Source organism: Oryctolagus cuniculus, chromosome 11, assembly GCF_051225735.1.
Source record: "Oryctolagus cuniculus isolate XC-2025 breed Fujian yellow rabbit chromosome 11, ASM5122573v1, whole genome shotgun sequence".
In the NCBI taxonomy this organism is placed as follows: Eukaryota; Metazoa; Chordata; class Mammalia; order Lagomorpha; family Leporidae; genus Oryctolagus; species Oryctolagus cuniculus.
Genome location: NC_142877.1, coordinates 55,863,042 through 55,890,782, shown reverse-complemented (window position 1 = coordinate 55,890,782; position 27,741 = coordinate 55,863,042). Strand labels below are relative to the sequence as shown.

The window sequence follows — 27,741 nt, the reverse complement described above, 5'->3', positions numbered from 1 at the left end:
CCACCCGTTTACGGATTCTGCCAAGGGCTGAGCCATTCTGAGGGGGCAAGTCTGCCTTATTCTTGGACAATAGGCAGAAACCAAAAAGCTGCTACCTTTTGAAGCTGGAGAGACAGCAAGGGCTTAGGATGCTGCTTTTGGGGTTGTTCTGGGCCCCGTTTGCAGGAGAGGAGGAAACGAAGTCCTTGCTTTGTCCTGAAGCCCAGCCCAGAGCCTGGCCCAGTAACCAGGTGCTGACGTGGGGAAACAGCATCACCCTCTTTCTACTGGGACACCTTCCTTCAGCCCTGGCTGGGCTGCCCTGGCCCGCTCACAGCTCAGTGGAAGGGGCGGTGCCCTGCATGTAGAGACCCCCACCCCCACCCTTCCCTCCATCCTTTCCAGAGCTGAGCCCCGCTCTGTGGGCAGCTCATAGGCAGACAGACCTAAGCGAGCCCCTGATGCAGGCCAGCGTTCCTTCCGGGGCTTTCCAGACAAAGCTGGGAGGTGGCTGTGCCCGAGCATGGGGCGCCGCCAGGCCCCGCCCCCTGCAGGGTAAGCCTGCCACCTTAGCACTTTTACCATTTCAGAGTATTTTCAAGGTGTGTTTGGTAGCCTGGAACAAACGTACTGCCTTGCAGGCAAACCCAACCCATGAATTCTTGGGGTTAATTACATCTCCTTCGTTTGAGCTCAGCAACCTTCCCACAGGGATATAAAGGGCTGTGTTCCACTAAGACATTCAGTTGCTTCCTTCAACCCCTGACGCTCCGTGGCCCCTGCTTGTCTCTCAGCTTCTCCTCTGGCCAAGCTCCTCACCATGAACAGACAAGTGTGCAAGACATCCGGCGGCGGCAGCCTCAGCTTTTCCGGCCGCTCCGCCGTGGTCTCTGGAAGTGGCGGCGGCGGCAGCAGCAGCAGGATGAGCTGCGTGGCCCGCTCAGTGGCAGCTGGCGGAGGGGCCTCTGGGTTCCGGGGTGGAGCAGGTGGCTTTGGCAGCCGCAGCCTGTACAACCTGGGGGGCCACAAGAGCATCTCCATGAGCGTGGCAGCTGGTGGCTCCCGGGCTGGTGGCTTTGGGGGAGGGCGAAGCATCTGTGGCAGTGGCTTTGGAGGTGGCCTTGGAGGTGGCCTTGGAGGTGGCCTTGGAAGTGGCTTTGGGGGTGGCTTTGGGGGTGGCTTTGGGGGCGCAGGTGCATTTGGAGGAGCAGGTGGCTTTGGGGGAGCAGGTGGCTTTGGTGGCCCTGGTGGCTTTGGTGGCCCTGGTGGCTTCCCTGGAGGCATCCAGGAAGTGACTGTCAATCAAAGCCTGCTGCAGCCCCTCAATGTGGAGATCGACCCCCAGATTGGGCAAGTGAGGGCCCAGGAGCGGGAGCAGATCAAGACCCTCAACAACAAGTTCGCCTCCTTCATCGACAAGGTAACCAAGCTCCTATTCCTAGACCGGGACTTGGAATTGGACATTTAGATACAGTGTTTAAATGTGTTTCTAGCTCAGCTGGGCTGGAGAGGGAGAGTTAGGCAGAACTCTAGGGTCTGGGCTGATGGATTTGCCCACATGGTCGGGGAGATCAGGGAGATGTAGAGAGACTACTGGGCCCTAGTTGGACCCCAACACCACCAGGTCTGGCTGGTCTGAGCCGCTCCCAAATCTCCCACCTGCTGCTGTCTGTAGGCCTGGGCTGGCAGAGCTGGGTCACGGCCACTGGCAGCGCGGGGGCTCACCTGGAGCTGGGGCTCATCACACGGGAAACTGTCCTTTGCGGTTGTTCGGGGCTCTTTCTCCACCTGACCTGTGCCAGGGAAGGGGGCTGATGTCCCCTGGGGAACAGATTAAGAGGCTTTGGTGGAGACCCAGGCCCAGGGGTCTGCCAAGAAGTTGGCGAGCTTCGGTAGTCTGGGACGGCCCCCCGTGGGCTGTATCCACTCCAGCCTCCAGGAAGGGGCAGCCAGCGTCAGCTCCCAGCACTTCCCAGCCTTTGTGGACCGGAGCATCAGCTTTGCTGACCCTGCTTAGGTTTTGTGTATTTCTTGAAGCTGGGACAGAGTCACAGTGTCCCCAGGAGCCTCATGGCGTTGTCTTTACAATCCTTCCTGCTCCAAGCAGGACTGGCCTCCCAGGTCTTCTCCAAACACACCACACCTGCTGCACCCTGACCCATCACCCGTCTCATCATCCGCTCCCCAGCTGCAGCAGAAGCCACAGTCTCATCCTTCCCTGGCCTTGGTGCTTGGGGGGGGGGCAGGAGCTACAGACACAGGCTCCCGCCTGAGCCAAGCCCCCACTGCTCTGCCACTCTCACTGCTGCCTGACGGTGCTGTATTCCGTGTGCTGCAGGTGCGCTTCCTGGAGCAGCAGAACAAGGTCCTGGAGACCAAGTGGGAGCTGCTGCAGAGACAGGGCCCCAACTCCGTCACAGGCACCAACAACCTCGAGCCGCTTTTTGAGAACCGCATCAATTACCTGCGGAGCTACCTGGACAGCATCGTCGGGGAGAGAGGCCGCCTGGACTCGGAGCTGAGAAGCATGCAGGACCTGGTGGAGGACTTCAAGAAGAAGTGAGTGCAGGGAAGGGAGGGAGGGGAAGACGCCCCCCGGCCACCCTGTGCTGAGTCCTGGCACTGTCTGTTCCCCACTCCTTGACTTCCTGGGGGACAGCGTGGGTTGAGGAGGCACGCCCTCAGGAGCCGGCTCAGAGGAGGAGATCCTGGTTCTGCTTAGGGACTGGCCCATTCTGGGGCCACTCCTGGTCCAGGGACCAGCTGTCCCCCCCCTCCTCCAAGGTTTCCTGGAACCAAGGGATTTCCCGGGATGTAGGACTTTCAGTGCTAAGGCCAGGGCACTTGGCTTGGGCAAATCGGCCTGGTTGGTCCTCCCTGAGCAGTGAGGCTGAGCCTAGCACAGGGGTGGGACTGGGGTCGCCAGATGCAAGACTTGAGCTTGTTGGGGTTCTCAGAGCAGCGCGGCAAGGAGGGCAAAGGTGAAACCCAGCTTGGCTGCTTCTGTTTTTCTTTCTTTCCTTTTTTTTTTTTTTTTAAAAAAGATTTATTTATTTGAAAGTCAGAGTTACACAGAGAGAGAAGGAAAGGCAGAGAGAGAGAGGTCTTTCATCTGCTGGTTCACTCCCCAGTTGGCCACAATGGCCAGAGATGTGCTGATCCGAAGCCAGGAGCCAGGAGCTTCCTTTGGTTTCCCACATGGGTGCAGGGGCCCAAGGACTTGGGCCATCCTCCACTGCTTTCCCAGGCCATAGCAGAGAGCTGGATCAGAAGTGGAGCAGCCGGGACTTGAACCGGCGCCCATTTGGGATGCCGGCACTGCAGGCGGTGGTTTTACCCGCTACGTCTGCTTTTCAATTGCAGGTATGAAGACGAAATCAACAAACGCACAGCTGCTGAGAACGAATTTGTGACCCTGAAAAAGGCAAGGACTGTGGCGTGAGGAGCTGGCGCGTGTTGGCGGGGGTGGGGGGCTTGCTGCAGGATTCCAGATGGTTGAGGGGGTTGGGAGGGGGGAATCTTCCCACTCCACAGGCACAGAGCTGCCGAAGTCAGGCAGCATCCAGGTGCATCTTGGTCTGGACAGCTCATGGGTCTGACGTATTAGGGTAGAACGGGACCAATGCTGACATTGAGAAGGGGTCTGCTCCCTCAGATGGAGGTCAGCCTTGGCCAGGGGGCCACCAGCATGGGTCCCCCTGGCGTGCGGCACCTGCAGGTTACTGTCCTTAGGCTCTTAGGCTCTTGTCTCTCCCAGGACGTGGACGCCGCCTACATGAACAAGGTGGAGCTCCAGGCCAAGGTGGACTCCCTGATGGACGAGATCAACTTCCTGAGGACCCTGTACGATGCGGTGAGGATGTCACCTGCCCGGGGGGTGAGGGGGAGGGGCAGACGTCCTCAGCTCTTAGCTGGGCCTTTTAGGATCTGACAGAGACGAGGTCCCGGGGTAGGGGTTCTGCTGGGTGGATTTCAGACCTGGGCTTCTCCGAGCAGCAGGGGCAGGGTGGGGCTGACACACACTTGGAGTCCACGAATAGGACCGACCATCACGGGTCGCCCTGGGTCTCGGTGTGCTTGCAACGGAGACTCTGGCAGTGAAGAGGTCCTCCCTGTGTCGGCAGGAGCTGTCCCAGATGCAGAGCCACGTCTCCGACATGTCCGTGGTGCTGTCCATGGACAACAACCGCTCCCTGGACCTGGACAGCATCATCGCCGAGGTGCGCGCCCAGTACGAGGACATCGCCCAGAGGAGCCGCGCCGAGGCCGAGGCCTGGTACCAGACCAAGGTGGGCACCTGGGATCTCTCAGAGGATCCACCGAGGGGTCTCCAGGAAGCTGTGGCCTGCTGGGTGCTGAGCTCCTGGTGGTCGCTGGGTGGACCCCTCCAGGTTCTACCCTCTGGAGACGTCTCTGTGATGCCTGCTCAGTTGCAGAGCCTCCTGTCTCCGGGGGCTGTGCTGTGCCCCACCAGGCTCTGTGGGGTCAGCTCCAGCTTGCTCAGGGACCGTAGGGTGGGTCGAACCTTCCATCACTGCGCCCAGATGTCCTCTCCCCGGCGATGCACACTCGGGTCACTTTAAGCAATGCTTGCCCAGCATCTCAAGGTTCGGGCTGGTGCGGGTGGGTTGGTGACTCAGGGGTCCAGAAACAAGGCAGGCCAAGCCGCACGAATGCCCTGTCTTCCCTGTGGTCCTCTAGCTGGGAGAGTTGCAGACCACGGCCGGCAGGCATGGGGACGACCTGAGAAGCACCAAGAATGAGATCGCGGAGATCAACAGGATGATCCAGAGACTGCGAAATGAGATCGAGAATGTTAAGAAGCAGGTGGGGTGAGGGAGCCCCGGATGTGGGTGCCTGGGCTCCCTGGTGACGGGGTGGCAAGGAGCTCAGGACTCCTAGCCTGGAATGGACTCCCAAGGTCAGCTCTGGCTGCGCCGAGCTCCAGAGAGTTAAAAGACTAGGCCAGTCTAGAAGGTTGGCTGATTGGGAGGCGGGGGAAGGGAAATAGCTCCATGGATGGGGTGCCAGCGGAGGGGCAATGTTCGCCAAGTTTCACACGGGATAATCCGTTGTAAGTTGCTGAGGGCCTGAGACCTCCCCCCCCCCCGCCCGAATGCCCCAGAACGCCAGCCTGCAGACGGCTATTGCGGAAGCGGAGCAGCGCGGGGAGCTGGCCCTCAAGGACGCCAACGCCAAGCTCCAAGAGCTGCAGGCCGCCTTGCAGCAGGCCAAGGACGACCTGGCCCGGCTGCTGCGGGATTACCAGGAGCTCATGAACGTGAAGCTGGCACTGGACGTGGAGATCGCCACCTACCGCAAGCTGCTGGAGGGCGAGGAGAGCAGGTGAGCCCGCAGGCGTGCCACCTCCCTGACCCCGGGGAAGGGGACCAGAGGCTTGGTGCATGCACACACAGCCCCGCCCTCCATGGGCTTTGCAGAGGTGCACCTTCCTTTCTCAGCCCAACAGGTAACAATGGGTGCAATGGTCCTTGCCTGTAGGAGGGTGGGGGGAACTTTCTGCTGAGTTCCGTCCTGGCTCTGTTAGTGGCTTTGAACCCTGGACTTGTTGGGGATGTGCTTTGTGATGGAGCTGTCTTACTCTTGCTCTCTCAAACAGGATGTCCGGAGAGTGCCAGAGTGCTGTCAGCATCTGTAAGTGGCCTTGACAGTGAGAGGCGAGCCTCAAACATGCGGGTTCAACCAGAACCACATGAGGGCGGAGGGGCTTTCTGGGGGGGCGGGGGCTGCAGGTCAGCACCTGTGATTGTCCTGGGCGCAGGGCCCTTTTATTTAGTGTGGATGGCTGATGGTGGGGGTGGTAGAGGGAGCCCCTGAGCCGAGAAGATGAACTCCTTGGAGGTCACTCAGGGTTGGCCTTGTGCAGAGGGGAGTGGTGGCGGGCTCATGATGACACCACAGGAGCAGGGAGTGTGACATTATGAAGGTCTTTGGTGACCACGGGGCGAAGCTGCCCCCAACCCCTCCCGGCCACCCTGCGCCACGTGGATCATTAATTCTCACCCATCACCCACCGCTGTCCTCTCCTCTCCCCCTTCAGCTGTGGTCAACAGCAGCAGCACCACCTCAGCCGCCGCAGGTGGTTACGGCGGCGGTTACGGCGGCGGTTACGGCGGCGGCTTCGGCGTGGGAGGCGGTGCAGGCAGCGGCTTTGGCCGGGGAGGAGGCAGCGGATTCGGCGGCGGCAGCGGATTGGGCGGCGGCAGTGGATTCGGCGGTGGCAGCGGATTGGGTGGCGGCAGCGGGTTGGGCGGCGGCAGCATTGGTTTCAGCGTTGGCAGCAGCGGGTTTGGCTCTGGCTCTGGGGGTCGCATAGGAGTCAGCGGCGGAGGCTTCAGCTCCGGCAGCAGCAGCCGGGGCAGCAGCGTGAAATTCTCCCAGTCTTCCCAGCGCTACTCCAGATAAAGACCACGCAGCCGCGCGGCCACCCCCGCACGCCCCTGTCCTCAACTGGCTCCTCCTTCTCCAGCATCCGGCGACCCCTCCACCACCATCCTCCCTGCTCCCCCAGTGAGCTGCGCTTTGCGGCTGGGGGGCGCCTCCAGACCCTGCCCTGGGCAGTCCCACCTGTGGAAATTTCAGGCCCTTCTCTCTCGGGCTGCAGTCTGTGCACCTGCAGTCGTCCAGGTGTGGCCTCGGCGGCCAGCTTCTGCTGCCCTGGGGTGAGGTGCACCCCAGTCCTGATGTATGTAAGACACAGTCCCCCTGCTCACCCATCCTGTCGCTAATAAAGTGCATTGTGGTTCCCACCGTGCCTGCGAGTGTTCTATGTCTGTCTCTGCACCGGACTGGCCTCTCCCACATGGCTCTCGGGTCCACAGAACAGCTGGCGGGTTCCTCCCCTCTCCCACTCTCTGATGGCTGGCATTGAAATGGACAAGGTCTGGGTCATTTCTGCCTTGAGCACTCCGGGAAGGTGAGGGCCATCCCAGGGACTGTGTGGCCTTATGGTTCTTGGTGGGGCTGGGTAAGATCTGGGCCATGCAGGCACCCCTGTCCTCTTGCTTTCTCTTGGGATGGAGGTGCTGGTCCCCACGGCAGCCTGTAGGCTTGCAGCCATCAAGGGCCCCCTGGGCCGTGTGAGCGGCTGCGACTGAAGGTGGCAGGGATCTCCCAGGGCAGCCTGTCTCAGAGAGACTCAGCCACAAGGGGCTGACTTGCCTTGGAGCCCATGTCAGGTGCTCTGAGGACCCTACAGCCAACTGATCCTATAAACCAGCATTTCCCAAGGAGGCCTCCTCCCTAGGAAGCACTGATGAACAGTCTTCAAAAAACACCTTGTGGGACTGGCGCTCTGGCTTAGTAGGCTCAGTCTCTGCCTGCAGTGGCAGCATCCCTTACGGGCGCCGGTTCTAGTCCCGGCTGCTCCACTTCCGATCCAGCTCTCTGTTATGGCCTGGGAAAACAGTAGAAGATGGCTCAAGTCCTTGGGCCCCTGTACCCATGTGGGAAACCCAGAAGAAGCTCCTGGCTCCTGGCTTCAGATTGGCCCAGCTCCAGCCGTCGCGGCCATTTGGGGAGTGAACCAGCGGATGGAAGCCCCCTCTCTCTCTCTTTGTCTCCCCTACCTCTCTGTAACTCTGGCTCTCAAATAAATAAATATGTCTTAGAAAAAAACCCAAACACCTTGCACCTGAGCACTGGGCACGTGGATTGGGGCCCCCAGGAGCGTGCACACCAGCCCCCAAAGCTCTGCTATCCTGGCCTCACCCTTCACCAGGAGCCTCACCCGGGCTGGGTGTGAGACACCATCAGGTGCTGTCCAGAGGTCGTGGCGGGAGTCCAAGTCTTTTCTTTGCAAATGAGGGCACCGAGCCTCTAAGAGCTGGGGAGCCTGGCCGAGGGCCTCCCAGCTTGTGAGGGCCTGAGCTCAACAGGTGGACCCGAGTCTTGGGGATCCCGAGCTGCCTCTGCTTCCAGTTCTCCATCTTCCAGTCCTGCCCACTGCCTGGGCACCTGCACAACACACAGGCTGCAGAATAGCAAATGTGTACCCAGGCCTGCGATGTAGGATTTCCATCCCAGGCCCCCAGCTCCAGGTCAGAGACAGAGAACGGAGCCAGCTTGTAGCTGGGCAGGAGTCTGCCTGCCACTCGCCCTCTGATGACCCAGGGCAGACTTTGATGGAGGTGGGTGTTGGTGGCAACTGCCTCACTTGTGTCTTTTCCAGCTGGTCTTCCTTGGCAGAAAGGGGGTGGGAGACCCAGGGCCTGAGCCAGTTCAGGGCTATTATGGGCTCCACAGCGTCAGGATGGTTTGAAAGCCTTGGAATGCAAGAGTTGGTCCAGAGACGGTGGGGAGGAGCCTGGTGTCCAGAGTCAGCGAGGGGGAGGGGGGGAGTGGCGGGCAGTCAGCCAGCCCAGGAGAAGTCTTCCGGAAGGTTTGTAGCAGAGAAGTCAAGGATATCTTTTTTTTTTAATTTTTAAAATTTATTTTTTTTTTGACAGGCAGAGTTAGTGAGAGAGAGAGAGAGAGAGAGAGAGGTCTTCCTTCCCTTGGTTCACCCCCAAATGGCCGCTACGGCTGGCGCGCTGCGCTGATCTGAAGCCAGGAGCCAGGTGCTTTCTCCTGGTCTCCCATGGGGTGCAGGGCCCAAGAACTTGGGCCATCCTCCACTGCCTTCCCGGGCTACAGCAGAGAGCTGGCCTGGAAGAGGAGCAACCGGGACAGAATCCCGTGCCCCAACCGGGACTAGAACCTGGTGTGCTGGCGCCGCAGGTGGAGGATTAGCCAAGTGATCCACGGCGCTGGCCAAGGATATCTTGTCCCATGTCTGCTGGCCTCGGGTCCCTTTCAGACAGTGGCCCCTGCCCTTTGCTGCTGATCCCTGGACGCCAACCTGCACCCACGGCCTTTGTACATCCTGGGTGGGCGGGAGACCCCACTACCTCAGTAGCCCCCTAGTGGCGGATGGGACCCAGGCAGCTTCTTAAAGCAGAGCTTGGCTCAGAAGTGGTGGGGGGCTATTTCTGGCGGGTGCCATTGTCCCAGAGGAGTGACCACAGCAGGTGGCCTGAGTACCAGGACCTGAGACCGAAAGCACTTACACTATGGTTGGCTGGCAGCCTCAGCCCAGCCCTGATCATGTCTTTTTTTTTTTTTTTTTTTAATATTTATTTATTTGAAAGGCAGCTTTACAGAGAGGGAGAGAGAGAGAGAGAGACAGAGAGAGGCATCTTCCATCTACTGGTTCACTCCCCAGATGGCCGCAATGGCTGGAGCTGTGCCCATCCAAAGCCAGGAGCCAGGAGCTTCTTCTGGGTCTCCCACATGGGTGCAGGGGCCCAAGCACTTGGACCATCTTCTACTGCTTTCCCAGGCCATAGCAGAGAGCTGGATCAGAAGTGGAGCAGCCGGGACTTGAACCGGCGCCCATATGGGATGCCAGCACTGCAGGCGGTGGCTTTACCCACTATGCCACAGCGCCAACCCCTGTCTTTCATTCTTTCCCTGTAACTCCGCCTTTCAAATAAATAAACCAAATCTTAAAACAAACAAACAAACAAAAAAAGACAAAAAAAAAACCATTTCTTTTGCTTGCTCTGCTTCATCCTGCAGCTCTCTTCCTTGGGCGTGGAGTGGCACATCCTCTTGCATGGGCACAGAGGACCCAAATTCTGCCCTGTCCCACCCTGTCTGCCTGCACCCCTCCTCTCCGCCCCCCCCAGTCCCGCCCCGCCCCGGAAGGAATGCTCTGAAGAGCACAGTCCCTGTTTCAAGAGCCTGCTGACTCACCGGATCACACTGCCCTGGACACGAAGGAGAACCAGATGTGCTTTTCGATTTCCTGCTGCGGCACAGGCTGCGGGCCAGAGCAAGTATCAACAAGGCGGTGACACGTGCGCGGAAGACTCAATTAAGGAGACTGGTGTGGTTTCCTTGCAAGAATCTGAAAGCAGCCCAACGACCTGCCAGCGGAAGTGCCGGACCTGTCTGCTGCAGGGGAAGCTTGCGTGTCAAGCTTTGGGCGGGCTGCGGGTAGATCTCTCACACGACTCTGGTCTTTGTGCCGAGAGCGTGTTAGCCCATCGCTAGGGATCTCAGACTCTGGGATCTGCACTCTGCCCAAGAATGCACATTAGCACCGGTGCATTCCACTGTGGACAACAACCAGGAAAACGGACGCCAGCAGGAATCTCGGGGTGGCTGAGAACAACTCCCGTAGGTTCTGCAAACGCTGCTTTACCCACCCAAGCCCTCTGGCTTGCAAACTGCACAATGCACATCTCTGTTCTGCTGGTCACCCCAACACTGCCAGCCCAGGTGGAGCGGTGAAGGGGAGTTGGTTCTTCTGGGAAACCCAGGGAGGCGTTGGGGGGGGGAGCAGGCTGGCACCCTTGGCATCCGTGGTGACCTTACCACGTGGTGCCGGCTCCATCAGCCCCTGGAGACGATGGGAGCAGGAAAGAAGGCTGTGGTGACAGAGCTGCAGTTCTTAGCAGGGGGTTTTGCCCTCTAGGAAACAGACGGACAAATCTGGTGACACTCGTGGTTGTCACAATTGGAGGAGGGTTACTGACGTCTGGATGCTACCAACCAACCAGCAATGTACACAGGAAAGGCCAGTGTCATGGGCTGGCATTTGGTCCAGCAGTGAAGAGAACTGCACCCCATAGTGAGGTACTGGGTTTGATTCCTGGATCCAGTTTGCTGCTAATGCACCTGGTAAGTCAGCGGAAGAGGGCCCAGGGGCTTGGGTCCCTCCCTCTCACATAGGAGATTCAGATGGAGCTCGGCCTTTGGCCCGGCCCAGTCTTGGCTGCTGTGGGCATTTGAGGAGTGAACCAGCAGATGGAAGACTTCTGACTCTCTGTCTCTCTCCCTTGCTCTGTCATTTCACAGAACAACTATTTTTTTTAAAGATTTAAAGATTTATTCATTTATTTATTTATTTGAAAGTCAGAGTTACACAGAGAGAGGAGAGGCAGAGAGAGAGAGGTCTTCCATCTGCTGGTTCACTCCCCAGATGGCTACAGCGGGCAGAGCTGTGCCCATCTGAAGCCAGGAGCCAGGAGCTTCTTCCAGGTCTCCCACATGGGTGCAGGGGCCCAAGCACTTAGACCATCTTCTACTGCTTTCCCAGGCCACAACAGAGAGCTGGATCAGAAGTGGAGCAGCCGGGACTCAAACTGGTGCCCATATGGGATGCTGGCACTGCAGGTGGCGGCTTTACTCACTATGCCACAGTGCCATCCCCTTAACTATATTTTCAAAACGATGCATTGCAGGGTCTGCTCTCCAGGCTAGAGAGGAAGGCCCTGGTGGAAGGGCCGGACGTGCCTTGTTCACCTCTGTACCCCTCCATGGCCAGCCCAACACCTGGCACAGAGCAGGTGCTGGGAGCCTCCCCGAGTGAATGAGCAATGTGACTTTGAAGAGGGCAGCGCGGGCTCTAAGTCGCTGTCCTGAATCCCCAGCAAAAGCAGCGGGATTACACAGAGCCCCTGCTCCTGGTGCCAGGCACGCCCCGGCATTCTGCACCTGTCACTCACTTAATCCTCACGCTGCCGCAGCAGGCAGGCAGTAATTATCCTGGCTCCCGGGAAGAGGGCGTGGGTGCCAGGGGAGGCAAAGGCTGTGCCTGCTGGGGAGGGGCAGAGCCAGTGCGCTAACCACTGTGCTATGCTGCCCGGCGGGGCTGGCTGACCTCTTTATGGCCTCAGGACAGCCCCTCAGAGGTGTTCTTTGGCCTTAGCAGGTGGTGCTAATAACTCGGGAGCCTTGAGGAGCCAGAAACCAACCCACCAGTTCCTACATCAGTGGAAGAGGTGTTCCCCCACGGAGGCCCACGCTGGGGAGCCCACCTGCCCCTCTGGAGGGTCTGCTCTCCCGCTGGAGAAGCCGGAGAGGCTGGTGGTGGGACTACCTTGGTAACGGTGGGCATTTCTCTTGGAAGTCAAGGGGAATTCAGAAGGTGTGAATCTGCTCTCATTCACACACATTGATGTTTCTAGGCAGATGGACCCATCGCATTCTTTGGGTGGGGTGGGGTCTTGGTTAATTTATGGGCTTTCGTTTTATTATTTTTAAAGATTTATTTATTTATTTGAAAGTCAGAGTTATACACAGAGAGAAGGAGAGGCAGAGGCAGAGGGAGAGAGAGAGAGAGGTCTTCCATCTGCTGGTTCACTCCCCAATTGGCTGCAATGGCCGGAACTGTGCCTATCTGAAGCCAGGAGCCAGGTGCTTCCTCCAGGTCCCCCATGTGAGTGCAGGGGCCCAAGGACTTGGACCATCTTCCACTGCTTTCCCAGGCCACAGCAGAGAGCTGGATTGGAAGTGGAGCAGCTGAGACTAGAACCGGCAACCATATGGGATGCCGGCACTGCAGGTGGGGGCTTAACTGGCTATGCCACAGCACCAGCCCCAATTTATGGGCTTTGTAATAATTTGTTTATTTTAGAGGCAGAGAGACAGAGAGAGAGAGAGAGAGAGAGAGATGCATAAAGGGGGGGAGAGAGAGAGAGAGAGAGAGAGAATCTCCCACCTACTGGTTCACTCTCCAAATGCCTGCAACACCCAGGACTGGGCCAGGCTGAGATTGGGAGATAGGAACTCCACCTGTTTCTCCCACCTGGGTGGCAGGGACTCAACTCCTTGAGCCATCGCCACTGCCTCCCGAGGTGTGCACGAGCAGGTAGCTGGGGTCGGGAGCCAGAGCTGGGTGTGGACGCGGGGCTCTCTGAAGTTGGATTTTCTGACTCGGATCCCTGCGTGGCGACTGAGCTGATCTGGACTTCTAGAACATGAGTGAAAATTCTGTATTTGCAGAGTGTCACTGACACGTGAGAACGATGCTTGCACACAGCCTAAGTCAGTGCCCTGCGTGCCAGCGGTTTCCAGATTCTCACAGATGGGGGGATAGGAAGGTGTGTTTGAATGAACATTTGCCAGCTGCCTGCTTTCGAAGCTGACAAGCGCTGTGGTGGGAAACACTGGCTGGGCCAGGCAGGTGCAGGGGTGTCTGTTAACTCCCAATGCAGGTGTTATGGCGCCTTGTAAATTTTGCACAAATGATCACAGATCTCAAGGTGACATCAGCCCTGCAACCAAGCTCCTCCTCCTTCTTCAGCCTCCAAACTAACACCTTCTAGGAGGGCTTCCTGCACCGACATTGGCATCACAAGGGCTGCCACGTGCTTGGCACCCACCCTGGGCCTTACCATGACCATTACCGCCCACGGCACCTGCTGCAACTCCACGAGGAGGTTGTTTCAGCTCCAATTTGCAGCACAGAAAAACTGAGGTCCCGACAGTGAAGCAATACACTCCAATGTTGCGCAGCTGGAGAGTGGGGTTTGAACTTGAACTTGAATGCAGCCCCAACTCTAGTGCCTTCCTGCTTTCCATTCCTTCCAACTGCAAGGGAGGAGAGGCTGTTGTTGGAATTCCAGAAAAATCCAGCATACCAGTGAGGAATGGCTGGCATCCAGAAAGTCCCAGCAAGAGCCGTGTTTGGTGGGAGATGTGTGCGGACAGGACGGATGGTCCTCAGAGCTCCTGCCCATTTGCCAGTGTCCTAGTGCTCATCTTTCTGCCTCCTCAAGGCCAGGCCTCGGTCTGCTCCCAGCTTCCTGCGTTCCTGCTTAGAGCAGATGCCTTCTCTCTGGGGATGGGACAGCACTCTGGACCTCACTGTGGTGGTCTGCCTGTCCCCTCTTGTCCAGGCCGGCACTAATGTGTCCCCACTAATGTGTGAATGGGGCTTCAGATGGAAAGATTTTATTGTTAAGTGTGTTGGGGAGGTTTGATTAAATAAAAGTAAAAAGGTGATTTCTATGGGGCTTTGTGGGGCTTTTAATATGCTACTGAAATTTGTTAAAATCCTGAGAGGGAGGGGCTGGTGCTGCAAGGATGATGACATAGTGGGCTAAGCCGCTGCCTGCAGTGCGGGCATATCATATGGGCACCGGTTTGAGTCCTGCTGCTCCACTTCCAATCCAGCTCTCTGCTATGGCCTGGGAAAGCAGTAGAAGATGGCCCAAGTGCTTGAGCCCCTTCAACCATGTGGGAGACCCGGAGGAAGCTCCTGGCTCCTGGCTTTGAATCAGTGCAGCTCTGGCCATTGCAGCCAACTGGGGAGTGAACCAGCGGATGGAAGATGTCTCTCTCTCTCTCTCTCTGTGTCTCTCCCTTTCTCTGTCTGTAACCCTACCTCTCAAATAAATAAATAAATCTTTAAAAAAAATCCTGAGAAAGAGCTGTGGAATTTTTGTTCTCCATAAGTACTTGACTTAGAACCATTTAATCAAAACTTTCTTAAGGGATAGGATTCTGTCCTTAGACTAGCCTGGAGACAGATCCAAATGCCAGATAAAGATTTTTCCAGAGAGTTACTTATTTAATTTATTTGCAGGGCAGAGAGAGAGAGAGAGAGAGAGAGAGAGAGAATCTCCTTTCTGCTGGTTTACTCTTCCAACACCTGGGCTGGGCCAGGCTGAAACCGGGAGCTAGGAACTCAATCCAGGTCTTCCACATGGATGGCAGGGACTCAAATATTTGAACCATCGCCTGTTGCCTCCCGAAGTCTGCTTTCGCAGGAAGCTGGAATTGGGAACTGACCCAAGACTTGAACCCAGGCACTATGATATGGAATGCAGGTGTCCCGAGAGCTGTCTGTTTATTTACTTATTTTCATTTTATTTTGAGAGAGAGAGAGAGAGAGAGAGAGAGAGAGAGATAGCTCCCATTTGCTGTTTCCTCAAATGCCCACAATAGCCGAGGCCAGGAGCCCCAAACTCCATCTACCCCTCCCATGTGGGCGGCAGGGACCCAACCCCTGCCTCCCGGGGTGTGCATTAGCAGAAAGCCAGAGTGACGAGCAGAGAGTAGCAATAAGGGCAGGACTAGAATACACGGTGATTGCTAACAGTTAAGACTCAGTCATGGAAAGATCTAGTTGTGGCTAGATGTTGGTTTTTGAGAACAAATCAGCGGTGATTTCAAAGTGGGGGCTGTGAGCCTGCAGGTCTCAGGAGGGAGGGGCTGTCACCTCTGAGACCCAGCAGATTCCTGGGGAGAGGGAAGTGGCTCCCTTTGACCCGGAGGTCATGATTCACTCCTGCACCCACAATTATCCTCGAGCAACCCCTAATCCCTCTGGCTGCAGCTGACTGGCAGAGGGCAATTTGGTTAGAGGAAGCAATTCCATCTGGCGACAGGTGCACCTGTCTATGGGCGGGGAAGTGTGCGCTTGGAGCGCTCAGCCCCCAGCCAGGGGGTTAGAGCCCAACAGCTGGCAGCCGGTGCTCCTCAGCAAGACCCAAAGAGGTTGAGGGGATGCTCCGAGGACGGCCCTTCCTTGGGTGTTTCCAGCAGCTTCCCTCAACTGCTGAGAAAGCTGACATGTGGGCAGGCTCCGGTGACAGGGAGCAAGGGAGCCCCGTGCAGCGTGTGAAGCTGTGATCCGTCACCTCTCACTCTCCCGCTCTGGGGTGGCAGAGAGGATCCGTGCTTAGGGGGCTGCCCCTTTGCGGTCCTGGTACAGCCCAGAGCGGGGGCAATCAGACACCAGTGGCTGCCCTGGCTTGCTTTGGGCTCTCACCTGGGCTGCAGGTGCACCTGGCTCAACTTTCTTCCCAGGGAGGGCATTTGATCTTTTTCTTTAACGGCATTCCAAAGAACACGGCCCGGGGCTCACAGGGAGGGCCTGGAGTCTGCTTTATGACTGGAGCAAATGTCTCGAAGAAGACCCTGAAGCTGACACCCCTTCCTGATGATAATGTTGATTTAAACACCCAAACATCTGTGTCAGCAAGTGGGTTGGATGCCTCCTTTTACGAATAAGGAGAGAAAAGCTGCATATCTTGTCTAGGGTCATCACATGGGGTGGCATTTGAACACAGGTCTTCAGAATTCCACAGCTACCTGGCTCTTGTGTGGTGCTTTGCAGTTTTAATAAGACAGCTACTGGAGCCAGCGCTGTGGTGTAGTAGGTTAAGCCATCATCTGCAGTGCCTGCATCCCACATGGGTGATGGTTCCAGTCCCGGCTGCTCCATTTCTGATCCAGCCCCCTGCTAATGCACCTGGGAAAGCAGTGGAGGATGGCTCAAGTGCCTGGGCTCTTGTATCCATGTAGGAGACCCGGAAGAAGCTCCTGGTTCCTGGCTTCAGCCTGGCCCAGCCCCAACTGTTGCAGTCATTTGGGGAATGAACCAGCAGATGGAAGATGTCTCTCTCTCTCTCTCTCTCTCTTTCTCTCTGTAACTCTGCCTTTCAAATAAATCAATACATCTTAAAAAAAAGACATTTACTGACATTACATCCTCCAAAGTTCACTGCCAATCCAACAGACAGATGAGATGTTAAATCGTGGCCCAAGGTCACCCCCTCCAACTCCATCCTAGGGTGGGTCTCGCTCCCTACCACCCCTGCTTGGTTTCTCACCCCCTCCTCTTCCTCCTCCTCTTCCTGCTCTTTCTTCTCCTTCTCCCCCAGCTTCCTTTCCTACCCATCACCTGGGGAGTTTCCTCTGGGTGCAAAGTCATTTGAGAATGGTTAGAGACCAACACACAAGATATTCTCCCCTGCCCCCAAACAGTCCTCGCTTAGCTGCACATAGAGTGCTTATAGTGTGTCATGCACTGTACAAAGCATTCTGTATTTATTTAGTTATCTGATGCTCATGACAACCGATGAAGTATCTACTGTGATTAGCCCCATTGGATAAAGCGGTTAAAGTCAGACACGCCGAAGAGCAGTCGCTTTTGCAAGGTCAGAGAGCCAGTGAGTGAGTGGTGGCAGGGCTGGGACCCAAGCAGGTGCGCTGGCTCGAGGCCAGCCGCAGAGCAGAAGGTTGAAAATGCACAGCAGAACCCTTGCAATCGCTCACCTCAAGGGACTTCCTAGCATTCTAGAGCCATTGTCTGCTTGTCTAGAGCCATCAGAGAGGGGGAGAGGGAGAGAGAGAGAGAGAGAGAGAGAGAGAGAGAAACTCACTGCCAGTGAGCGTGGGGTTCCAGAGATAGACCAACCACCCACTTCCTGCTGAGTGGAACAGTTGTCCTCCCTGCTCCTGCTGTACCGAGTGGATCTCATATGCAGCCCACAGCCTGGGCGTCTGCTCTCCCATGCGTGTGAGGTGGGCTGGTGTGGGGCTAGAGACGGTTGAGTGCTTAGAGGTTAGAGCAGTAACTCATTGGCCGCCAAGGGGCCTTCCCTCACCCCCCCGGCCCTGCTGGCCAGGATGGAGCGCTCAAGGTCTACACTTCCCACACTCCCTAGATCCCAAGGATTGCCTGGAGGGCTTTGCTAATGCACAGCCCCTCAAACCCTTCCCCTGAAGGTTTTCCTTCATAGGACTGGGGTCTGGGTCGGGTCTGGATATTTCTGTTCTCAGATTCTTCTCCTCAGTGCAGACTGCGTCGGGGCAGTGCTTGTCCGGTGCTGGGAGCTAACATCGAGGGTGGGGGTGGGTGAGGGGCTCTTGACCTTTCTGGAGAGTCCTGAGAAGGCAAGAGGGAAGAACGTGCTAGGGCAAGGCTGTCACAGAAGCACGGAGCGTGGCGCTGACACGGGCGGGAGGCAGGGCAGGGTAGGGAAGGGCCAGGTCGCGGGAGCCAGCAGGGGTCTGAGCACAGCACAGTCTTATCCTGAGAGGAGTGGGGTCCTCCTGCTGACTCTGCCAGCCAGCGGGAGGCTCACCCTCATTCTGCTCCTCTTGCTTCTGCATCCAGGCCAAGGGTGGTAGGTGCAGGCACTATTTCTCAGCCCAGGAGCCAGGCCCACAGAGGTGGAGGCTTTGGGCTGGCTGGGGTGCGGGCTGAGTGAGCCCGTGGAACCTCTCATCCCTGCCCCCAAGCTGGGGCCTCTCTGAGGAGTCAGGTGCAAGTGATCGGAGGACCCTGCCCCACACTGGGGGAGATAGGTCTGGTGCTGCCCCAGCCCACCTGCTGGGGGCCAATGGAGCTCGGAGGTTTGTGACCCTGGTGTCTGGAGCCTCCGGGGGTCCACCTCGGTTCCCTGAGACTCTTAGGGAAGCCATGCGGAGGGAGGGGGCAGAGCGTCGTCTTTTGTCAAGAGAGGCAAGTTTGGGTGATTAAGTTAAGAAAGCAAAAACCATTTTGGCCGAGAGGATTAGCTTTGAGGCGTGTTGGGAACCAAGAAGTAACTTAGCGCCTGCGAGGCGAACCCAACCCAGGGCGACACCCAGCTAATTGCCTGCCTCTCGTGTGCCAAGCCAGACTCCTGGAATATAAAGGCCAGTGACCTCCGGCATCCCCAGCCTCTGCCTTCACCTCACTCAGCTCCTGCTAAGGGATTGTAGCTCATCTCTGGGCTCCCCGGCCATGGCCAGTCAAGTCTGCAAGAAGACCATCAGCGGCAGGAGCCTCGGCTTCTCCGGCCGCTCTGCCGTGGTCTCTGGCAGCAGCGGCGGCGGCAGCAGCAGCAGGATGAGCTGCGTGGCCCGCTCAGCGGCAGTTGGCGGAGGGGCCTCTGGGTTCCGGGGTGGAGCAGGTGGCTTTGGCAGCCGCAGCCTGTACAACCTGGGGGGCCACAAGAGCATCTCCATGAGCGTGGCAGCTGGTGGCTCCCGGGCTGGTGGCTTTGGAGGAGGACGAAGCATCTGTGGCAGTGGCTTTGGAGGAGCAGGTGCCCTTGGGGGAGCAGGTGGCTTTGGGGGAGCAGGTGCATTTGGAGGAGCTGGTGGCTTTGGTGGCCCTGGTGGCTTTGGTGGCCCTGGTGGCTTCCCTGGAGGCATCCAGGAAGTGACTATCAATCAAAGCCTGCTGCAGCCCCTCAATGTGGAGATCGACCCCCAGATTGGGCAAGTGAGGGCTCAGGAGCGGGAGCAGATCAAGACCCTCAACAACAAGTTCGCCTCCTTCATTGACAAGGTGAGGGCGGAGCACAGGGGAGCTGGGCAGGGTTTGGGCTGCCCAGCGGTTGGTGCAGGAGGACGCCGGTGGAGCCTGCCAGGCTCGGAGGCAGGGTGCCTGGCTCTTGGTCCCTGCAGGACAAGATCATGTTTCTCTTGTTCTTTGGGCTCTGTTTTTCCAGCTGTGAAATGGGGGCAAGATTCCTGGTCTTAATTTCCTTCTAGGGGTGAGACGAAGGCCAGTGGGGTAGGGACTCAAGCACACTGGCAGCTTGTGGGAGAATGGGCACGAGGCTCTGTGCTCTGAGCCAGCTTGTGGTGGTGTGTGCGCTGGAGCTGCCTGTAGGGCCAGGTGTCGGCAGTGCCAGAGCCTTCAAAGGGGCCTGGCTGGGCGGGGAGGGACACCTGGGGCTGAGGGGCTGAGCCCAGGATTTGAAGGGAAGCCCGGGCAGCTGCAAGCAGCGTACCCCACGGAGATCTTCAAGGGGGAGAGATGTGAGGAGGGGGAGTCCTTGCTGACTTTTCCCCGCCTCCCTGAAAGTGGATCAAGCTCACAACTGAAGAACGGTAAGGGAGCGGGCACGCAGCCACGTGGTTGAGACGTCTGCGTCTCGTGCTGCAGGGTCTGGGGCTGAGTTCGGGCTCCACTCCCAACCCCAGCTTCCTGCCAAAGCACACCCTGGGAGGCAGTGGTGATGGCTCAAGTGACTGGGTTCCTGTCACCACGTGGGAGACCCGGGTCATGTTCCTGGAGCCCGGCTCGAACCCCAGTGCAGCCCTGGCAGTTGCAGGCATTTGGGGGGCCGGTGAACAAGCTGATGGATATTCTTTGTCCCTTTCTCTGTCTTCCGAAGGATGCCAGCACACCCAGGGCAGCCCTGCGTTCGACTCTTAGCTTTGCAATTTAGCAGGGATGTCACTTTGGGTGACTCAAGCTCTTTAAGGCTCGGTTTTCCTACCTGCAAAATGGAGATCACCGCATCGCCATTCTAGGTGGTCACAGATTACATGAGATACAGTACTTGAACATGGCAGGTGCAGCATAAGCGCCCAACAAACCCCAGCTCTTCCTTTTCTGTTTTTAAAAGATTTTTATTTATTTGAAAGGCAGAGAGAGTGGGGGGGGGGGGAGAGAGAGAGAGAGAGAGGTCTTCTGTCTGCTGGTTCACTCCCCAGATGGCTGAAGCCAGGAGCTCTAGCCTCTTCTGCCTTCCCAGGTGCATTATCAGGGAGCTAGATTGGAAGCAGAGCAGCTGGGACTTGAACCAGGGCTCTGATAGGAGATGCCAGCATTGCAATGGAAGCTTGACCCACTGCACCACAAGGCTGGCCCTGCTCTCCCTTTGCTGAATCCCCATCCTCCCCAAGTTACAACACCCAGAGATGGAGGTTGGAGAGTGGGGCTCATTCTCTGCGCATCCACCTTCAGGAGGGGTGGCACCACCTGCCCCACCAGGCGTCCAACCCCTTTTCTTCCTCTTCTGGCTCAGGTGCGCTTCCTGGAGCAGCAGAACAAGGTCCTGGAGACCAAGTGGGAGCTGCTGCAGCGACAGAGCCCGGGCTCCGGCGCGGAGCCTGCCAACCTCAAGCCCCTCTTTGAATCCTACATCAGCTTCCTGCGCAAGCAGCTGGATTCTCTTGTCGGGGAGAAGGGCGGCCTGGACTCGGAGCTGAGGAGTGTGCAGGGCCTGGTGGAGGACTTCAAGAAGAAGTGAGAGCCTCCTGGGGGTGGGGAGTCGCCCCTTTTGCGGCATTCCTAGTGGGGGCGTGGTTCTCATCTGGGTGCTCTTGGGGGATTTAGTGAGTGAAGCAAGACCAAGCAGAAGGGCTCAGAGGTGGGACTGGGGCTACTCTGTCTGGGTATTTTGTGTTTGGGGGTGTGAGCAGGTCCCAGGGACCCCAGTGCTCCCCAGCCCTGGGGGCAGGGTTCCAGGCAGGCGATGCAGGGTTGCCCTTTGCAAAGCACTCTCTCGATGTGTCCCTTCCAATCTCCTTCACATCTTCAGCCTGCTCCTCCTGAGTGTTCCCAGCTGTCCATCATGGCCTCTGGTGGGAGGGATCCCCAGGTACCCCCAGGGCTCAGGACCACAGGGAAGAATGCACTTGCTCCTGGGAGGCCCCATTCCAATTCAGCTGCCTGGGCCCAGTGGGCACCCACTCGGGCCGGCTCCACGCTCGGCTTTGGGAGTCCAGTGGCAATGGAGGCTCACATAGATTGGAAACCTCTTTGCTCTGAAATCATTCATTCTTCAATTTTCTTTGAAATCCAAAGTCTTGGTAGGAGAGCTTAGTCCCTCACGGGGCTGGGAATCCCACAGCCTTGCTGTGGTCCTTCCTTATTCCAAATTCCTGCCAGTAATTAAGCAAAAATAGAAACCCCTGATAAGAGCAGGTATCTTTTGGGGAGGTGTCCACAATGTGTGTGCCTTGTGCTTTGTGAAGTGGACCCGAGACTCCAGCAGTGAGGAGCTGGGCTCCTCGATGTCTCCCCTAACCCCAATTGTCAGCATCCCTGCCTGTTACTGAACTCAGAGGGAAGAGGGGAGTCAGCGCCCCGAGCTTGGAGAGGTCTCTGGGTGCAGTAGGCTCCATAATTTTCAGAGCTCAAGGCAAAAGATGACAGTGCAGGACCCTTTTAGGGATGCGTCAGGAATTTCCAGCTGGCCCCTGTAGAGCGGTAGGCTGAGTCTGAAGCCCTTCTGGGCCCAGGCTTCTTGGAGCAGCACCTGTCACACAGCCAGGCGGCTTGGCTGGTCTCTGGGTAGGAGATGCTGCACCTGCACTTGGGGGCCTCGTGCCGTTCTTTCCCTCCTGCATCGTCCTTGTCCCTACGTGTGTCCCTCTGTGTCCCAGGTACGAGGAAGAGATCAACAAACGCACCACAGCAGAGAATGATTTCGTGGGGCTCAAGAAGGTGGGTGAGCGGATCGGGACTCCCTTTGTGGAGGGGGGCGGAGAGACCCAGAGTCACACGAGTATCAATTAGACGGCTACTCTGTGCCTGGTTAATGTGGTTTGCATTTTACTAAAGCACTGGGGTTAGATTGGTTGAAACAGTGGAAAGAACAGAACTACCTAGAATATTATTATTATTATTTTTTCTCATGGAAGGGAAGGGGAGAAGTCCCCATGAGAAGGAAGGCTGGGGAGGGAGGGAGGAAGAGGAGCACTGAGGGCTGGGAAAGGGGGAGGGGAGCCAAGGGTGACTCTACGGCTTCTGCCCGGCCCCTGCAGGATGTGGACGCGGCTTACACGAGCAAGGTAGAGCTGCAGGCCAAGGCGGACGGCCTCACTGACGAGATCAACTTCCTGAGGGCCCTCTTTGAGATGGTAAGGCCCTGGTCCCCGCCGCCTCCCGGGTTCCCTGCCTGCTTCTTCCCAAGCCTTGCTTCCTCGGTTCACTTTAGGGTGCAATCAAGCTGCAAGACCCCGAGAGCCGGGGACCAGGCTCAGAACCCGGCTCTTCCCCTTCCAGCAAATGTTGACTCAGCCTCCCCAGCCTGCGGGGACCCCGCCCACAGCCAGGCCCCTGCCATCCCTCTGGTTCCTGCTCCAGCGGCATTTCCGGCCGACATTGTGATTTTGTTTGCCGATGTCCTTTTTATTTTTTTTAAAGATTTATTTGTTTATTTGAAAGGCAGAGTTAGAGAGAGAGAGAGAGAGAGAGAGAGAGGTTTTCCATCTGCTGGTTCACTCCCCAGTTGACTACAACAGCCGGAGCTGAGCTGAGCCGAAGCCAGGAGCCAGGAGCTTCTTCTGGGTCTCCCACATGGCTGCAGGGGCCTAAGGACTTGGGCCATCTTGTGCTGCTTTCCCAGGCCATCAGCAAGGAGCTGGATCGGAAGTGGAGCAGCTGGGACTTGAACCGGCTCTCATAGGGAATGCCGGCACTGCGGGTGGCAGCTTTATTTGTTATGCCACAACACTGGCACTGCAAGCTTATTGTTGTAACTGTCTCAGCCCCATCTTCTGGTAGAAGAGTCCCAGCATCCCCTGGGGTCAAGGGATGGTGACAGTCACATCCATGTTCCCCGCAGGAGCTGTCCCAGATGCAGAGCCACGTCTCCGACACGTCCGTGGTGCTGTCCATGGACAACAACCGCTCCCTGGACCTGGACAGCATCATCGCCGAGGTGCGCGCCCAGTACGAGGACATCGCCCAGAGGAGCCGCGCCGAGGCCGAGGCCTGGTACCAGACCAAGGTGGGTGCCCTCCCCTCGCCTCTCCAACTGCAGCACTGGGACCTGACGGCCTTTCTCAGGCTGCCACACCTGCTTTGCAAAGCCCTGTAGGTTGGTTTCTCCCTTGCCAGCTCGGGGAGCTGCAGACCACGGCCGGCAGGCACGGGGATGACCTGAGGAGCACCAAGAGCGAGATCGCAGAGCTCAGCCGGGTGATCCAGAGGCTGCGGGCGGAGATCGAGAGCGTGAAGAAGCAGGTGCGTCTGCAGGAGTGGAAGCGCCGGCTGTGCTGCTCTGCCCCAAGCTCGCTCTGCCCCTTCGTGGTGTCCCGTGCTGGATGGCACCATCTGTTCTCCCGGATGCTGCTCCTCAGGGCTGGGACTCTCCGAGAGAGCCCTAGAGGAAGAGGCTGCCCAGTCTGGTTTGCTCAGCAAAGCTTCCAGCTGAGGGCGCTGGTCTTTGGTGCTTAGCTCTTGGCAGGCTCCGCCCCAGCGGGGGTATTCATCACACTCTTCTCAGAGTGGTCTGGCTGCTTTGAAAGGCTTAGGTGAGGCCTTGCAACAAATGTCAGAAAAGGGCCAAACCACTACTACCTGTACCCGCCTGGGAGAGCAGGTGGCTAAATCGACCTAAATCGAAGCCTAAATCGACCACTTGCAAAACTGACCTCTGTATCTGGAGCAACCACAGGTTTCTAAGGAAGAAGAAGGGGAGGGGGGTGCTGGGTGGGATGAGGAGATGTCTCAGGGGCACCCTGAGTGTCTGTTTCCTGTTCTCCCTGCTAACTGACTTCCTACTGCCCCCAAACGCCCCAGAATGCCAGCCTGCAGACAGCCATTGCGGAAGCCGAGCAGCGCGGGGAGCTGGCCCTCAAGGACGCCAACGCCAAGCTCCAAGAGCTGCAGGCTGCCCTGCAGCAGGCCAAGGAGGAGCTGGCCCGGCTGCTGCGGGATTACCAGGAGCTCATGAACGTGAAGCTGGCGCTGGACGTCGAGATTGCCACCTACTGCAAGCTGCTGGAGGGCGAGGAGAGCAGGTGCGGGGCCATGGGCTGACCACCAGACAGGATTTTACAGTAGTCTTTGGCCAGGAAGCAAAGGGTCAAGATGTAAGGACTGTGCCCCCCCCCCGCCCCCCCAGACAAAGGGCCAGGTGTCTTCTGAGGTTTTAACTCCTACTAGGGTTTGTCAGTCAAGAGCATTCAACCCAGTCTGATTTCTCAGGGGCGTGGCTGTTGGATTGCATATGTCTATTATCCCTACAATGAGTACTGCATTGAGAAAAGTCCCTTGGGGCTAAGACAGTTATAGCCCAGTGCTATGCTCTGGGATTCTCTGGGATGACTTTGTGGAAAGGGGGGAGAGAGTGCAGACGGCGTTAAGTGTATTGAGAGCCGTGTGGTGAGGTCAGGGTGGGCAGCTGCCTGGGGCACCCAGATGGGAGACACCCCTTCACAGACAGGAGCAGGGAAGGCAGACCGTGTGCGCAGGGCGTCTTCAAGCTCCTCACTTACCCTCTTGTGCTTGTAAGCCTGAGGGCTTGCTGGGGCAGGCTGCTTGGAAGAGGACGACTGGAACGAAACCTCCAGGACTGGTGGAGGAGAAGGGAAAGGGCTGCCCGAGCGGGATGAGTGGGGAGGTGGGGCTGAGCAGTGGAGGCTGGTGGTTTGCCTGGAGCAGATAATCTCTGGGATGATGGGAAAGAGAGTGGGAGGTGGAGGTATGGAGTATGCTGGGTGGAGACCCCCAATGTTTCAGCTCCAAAGCAGCCCCCTTTTCTGGAGAGATATGGTCATCTGTCCCAGGAGCTAGACTTCTCGTAGTACAAATGGGAGAGTACAGCTCCCAGGGTTCCAAACCCTTAGCTCTTTTTTACATGAATCTTTAAAAAGATTTATTTATTTATTTGAGGGGCAGAGTTAGAGAGAGAAAAAGAGAGAGAGAGACAGAGAGAGAGAGAGAGAGACAGAGAGAGAGAGAGAGAGGTCTTCCATCCGCTTGTTCACTCCCTAAATGGCTGCAATGGCCAGAACTAGAATGATCCAAAGCCAGGAGCCAGGAGCCTATTCCAGGCCTCCCATGTGGATGCAGGAGCCCAAGGACTTGGGCTATCTTCTACTGCTTTCCCAGGCCATGGCAGAGAGCTGGATTGGAAGCGGAGCAGCCAGGACATGAACCGGCACCCATATGGGATGTGGGCACTGCGGGTGGTGGCTTTACCCGCTACACCTCAGCACCAACCCTAAATAAAAAATTTTATTTGAAAGCCAGAGAGGGGCCGGTGCCATGGCTCACTAGGCTAATCCTCCGCCTGCGGCGCCGGCACCCCGGGTTCTAGTCCCGGTTGGGGCACCGGATTCTGACCCGGTTGTTCCTCTTCTAGTCCAGCTCTCTGCTGTGGCCCGGGAGTGCAGTGGAGGATGGCCCAAGTGTTTGGGCCCTGCACCCGCATAGGAGACCAGGAGGAAGCACCTGGCTCCTGGCTTCGGATTGGCGCAGCACGCTGGCCATAGCAGCCATTTCGGGGGTGAACCAACGGAAAAAGGAAAACCTTTTTCTCTGTCTGTCTCTCTCTCTAACTCTGCCTGTAAAAAAAAAGAGAGAGAGAGAGAGAGAGAGAGAGACAGACAGAGAAAGGGAGACACCAATAGAGAGGGGTAAGGGAAGGGATATTTAATCAACTGGTTCACTCCCCAAATGCCCGCAACAACTGGGGCTGGGTCAGGATGAAGCCAAGAGCCTGGAACTCCATCTGGGTCTCCTAAGTGGGTGGCAAAGACTCAAGTACCTGAACCATCACTGCTGCCCCCCAGGGTGCGCATTAGCAGGGAGCTGGAATCCCAAGCAGAGCCGGGACTTGAACCCAGGTGCTCTGATGTGGAACAGGGACATCCCAGTGGAGTCTTAAATACCCTTCTTCCTTAGCTCCTTGGCTATCGACTCGTCAGAGAAATAGTCCCCTCTCCTCTTCCTTTTCAGGATGTCTGGGGAGTGTCGGGATGCAGTGAGCATTTGTAAGTAGCACAAGGGACTCCTTCTCTCTCTGGGTTGTCCAAAAGCTAGCCCGATCTTCAGGCAGGAGGGTCTGACCCAGCCAAGGAAACCAGAGGACGGCATCTAGTGTGGCCTCGGGCCACGGCTGTACACCCCGCCTCGGTGCAAGCTGCCAACCTCTCGGGCCAAAGCCAGGCCCCCCTGTGGTCTTGGGGAATGCCCTGGGTGGGAGAGCCAGAACTTTCTGGGGTCACTTTTGGTTCCTGTTCTTGGGACTCACCCTTACTGTTTGCAAGCTGAAGTCTCAGAGCAGTTGAGCATCTTTCTCTAAGGCACGCAGCTGGCAGGGTGGGGTTGTCACACAGACGGGGGTGGGGGCTCTGGCCTTCCAGGTCTTTCACTCAAATCGAGCCTCTGGTCTCCTGCAGCAGTGGTCAACAATGTCACCAGCATAAGCAGTGGCTCTGGCGGTGGCCGTGGAGGTTTCAGGGGGGTCGGTGACAGCAGCAGTGTTGGCTACAGAGGCGGCAGCAGCAGCGTCTACAGGGGCAGCAGTGGTACCAGCAGAGGCGACAGCAGCAGCAGTGTCTACAAGGGCAGCAGTGGTACCAGCAGAGGCGACAGCAGCAGCAGCAGCAGCAGCGTCTATAGGGACAGCAGTGGCACCAGCAGAGGTGACAGCAGCAGCAGCAGCGTCTACAGGGACAGCAGTGGCACCAGCAGAGGTGACAGCAGCAGCAGCAGCTACAGAGGAGTCGTGAGCAGTGGCAGCAGCAGCGGCGGCGGCGGCCGGGGCAGCAGCAGGGGCTATCCGAGTGGCCCCAGCTTTGAGAGCCAGAGTGGGATGGGCTCGGGCTCTGGCAGCTTGCAGAGGTCTGGAAGCAGTGGCTATGAGCTTGGCAGTGAAGACAGCACCCGCGTCCGCTTCTCTGAGACCTCCAGGTCAAGGCAGCAATGCTCCAAGTGATGTTCAGGGCCAAAGCCTCCGCATGCACCTGTTTCCTTCCCAGCCTGAAGCACGCACTTCTCTCTCTGCCCTGCATCGACGGATGTGACAGCCTTGCTTTCCCATCTGAGCCCCGCCCCACCCCCAGTCCTCTCCATCCCCAAGTCCCCTGCTTGGCCAGGGAGGTCCAGCTGTGGTCTGGGATGATGCTGCCCAGCTCTGGATGGCAGCACCTGAGCCCACGTCTGTTCCTACCCTGGCTGGTCTTCCTCTCTCTCCCTGGGTTTCTACAGCCTGGCATGGGCACATCTCAACACAGCCCAAGGAAGGCAATGCCATGGGTTTGGGGGCAGAGGGTAGATGTGGATGGCCATCTCTCCAGACCCTAAGTTCCCAGGGAGCCCTCTGTACACTGGGGGACCTTAGCCTGGCTTGCTTCCTGTCCCTTTAATTCCCTGAGTTGTGGTTCCTCACACTTTACTCTCAATAAATTGCATTGTATTTCAGATCCTGGTGTTTGGCTTTCCTTTATGGGGTCACAAAATAGACCAAGGCCGAAGGGTGGAGAGGAATCGGGTGTGGAGGGAATTGGCCTCCCAGGAGCTCAGTAGTGGGTATAAAGGCCACGTGTAGATCCTCCGTTATCCACCTGGCTGGGTCCTGGTGACAGGTCTATCTGACGGTTTTGATGTTGTTTTGGGGACGGGGGTGGACCTCTCAGGAAACAGTGGGACAACATCAGGGCCAGGATAAGACAGTGATAAAGCAGCTGAAAAGCTGAAACTAGGGGTTGATTTTCACA

The 27,741-nt window shown here is 57.5% G+C and overlaps 2 protein-coding genes across 2 annotated transcripts; both read left to right on the top strand.

Moving 5' to 3' along the window:
- Positions 1-719: 719 nt before the first annotated feature.
- Positions 720-6,746, top strand: KRT3 (keratin, type II cytoskeletal 3). Its single transcript, XM_002711005.5, has 9 exons — positions 720-1,399; positions 2,318-2,538; positions 3,343-3,403; positions 3,737-3,832; positions 4,104-4,268; positions 4,681-4,806; positions 5,105-5,325; positions 5,600-5,634; positions 6,041-6,746. The coding sequence occupies exons 1-9, from the start codon at positions 800-802 to the stop codon at positions 6,403-6,405; spliced, it is 1,890 nt and encodes a 629-aa protein (XP_002711051.3). The 5' UTR covers positions 720-799; the 3' UTR covers positions 6,406-6,746.
- An 11,462-nt stretch (positions 6,747-18,208) lies between these two features.
- On the top strand, positions 18,209-27,445 carry LOC100348136 (keratin, type II cytoskeletal 3-like). The gene is made up of 9 exons (XM_008256697.4): positions 18,209-18,838; positions 20,310-20,530; positions 21,673-21,733; positions 22,054-22,149; positions 22,857-23,021; positions 23,132-23,257; positions 23,816-24,036; positions 25,979-26,013; positions 26,422-27,445. Exons 1-9 carry the CDS (start codon positions 18,290-18,292, stop codon positions 26,958-26,960), a joined length of 2,013 nt encoding a protein of 670 aa, XP_008254919.4. The 5' UTR covers positions 18,209-18,289; the 3' UTR covers positions 26,961-27,445.
- The last annotated feature ends 296 nt before the right edge of the window (positions 27,446-27,741 follow it).

Excerpts from the sequence above, each read along its gene's own strand:
- KRT3 (XM_002711005.5), top strand. The coding sequence starts at position 800 with ATGAACAGACAAGTGTGCAAGACATCCGGCGGCGGCAGCCTCAGCTTT. Across the intron at positions 1,400-2,317 it reads TCGCCTCCTTCATCGACAAG|GTGCGCTTCCTGGAGCAGCA; the intron begins GTAACCAAGCTC and ends CGTGTGCTGCAG. Across the intron at positions 3,833-4,103 it reads TGAGGACCCTGTACGATGCG|GAGCTGTCCCAGATGCAGAG; the intron begins GTGAGGATGTCA and ends CTGTGTCGGCAG.
- LOC100348136 (XM_008256697.4), top strand. The coding sequence starts at position 18,290 with ATGGCCAGTCAAGTCTGCAAGAAGACCATCAGCGGCAGGAGCCTCGGC. Across the intron at positions 20,531-21,672 it reads GTGGAGGACTTCAAGAAGAA|GTACGAGGAAGAGATCAACA; the intron begins GTGAGAGCCTCC and ends TCTGTGTCCCAG. Across the intron at positions 21,734-22,053 it reads ATTTCGTGGGGCTCAAGAAG|GATGTGGACGCGGCTTACAC; the intron begins GTGGGTGAGCGG and ends CGGCCCCTGCAG.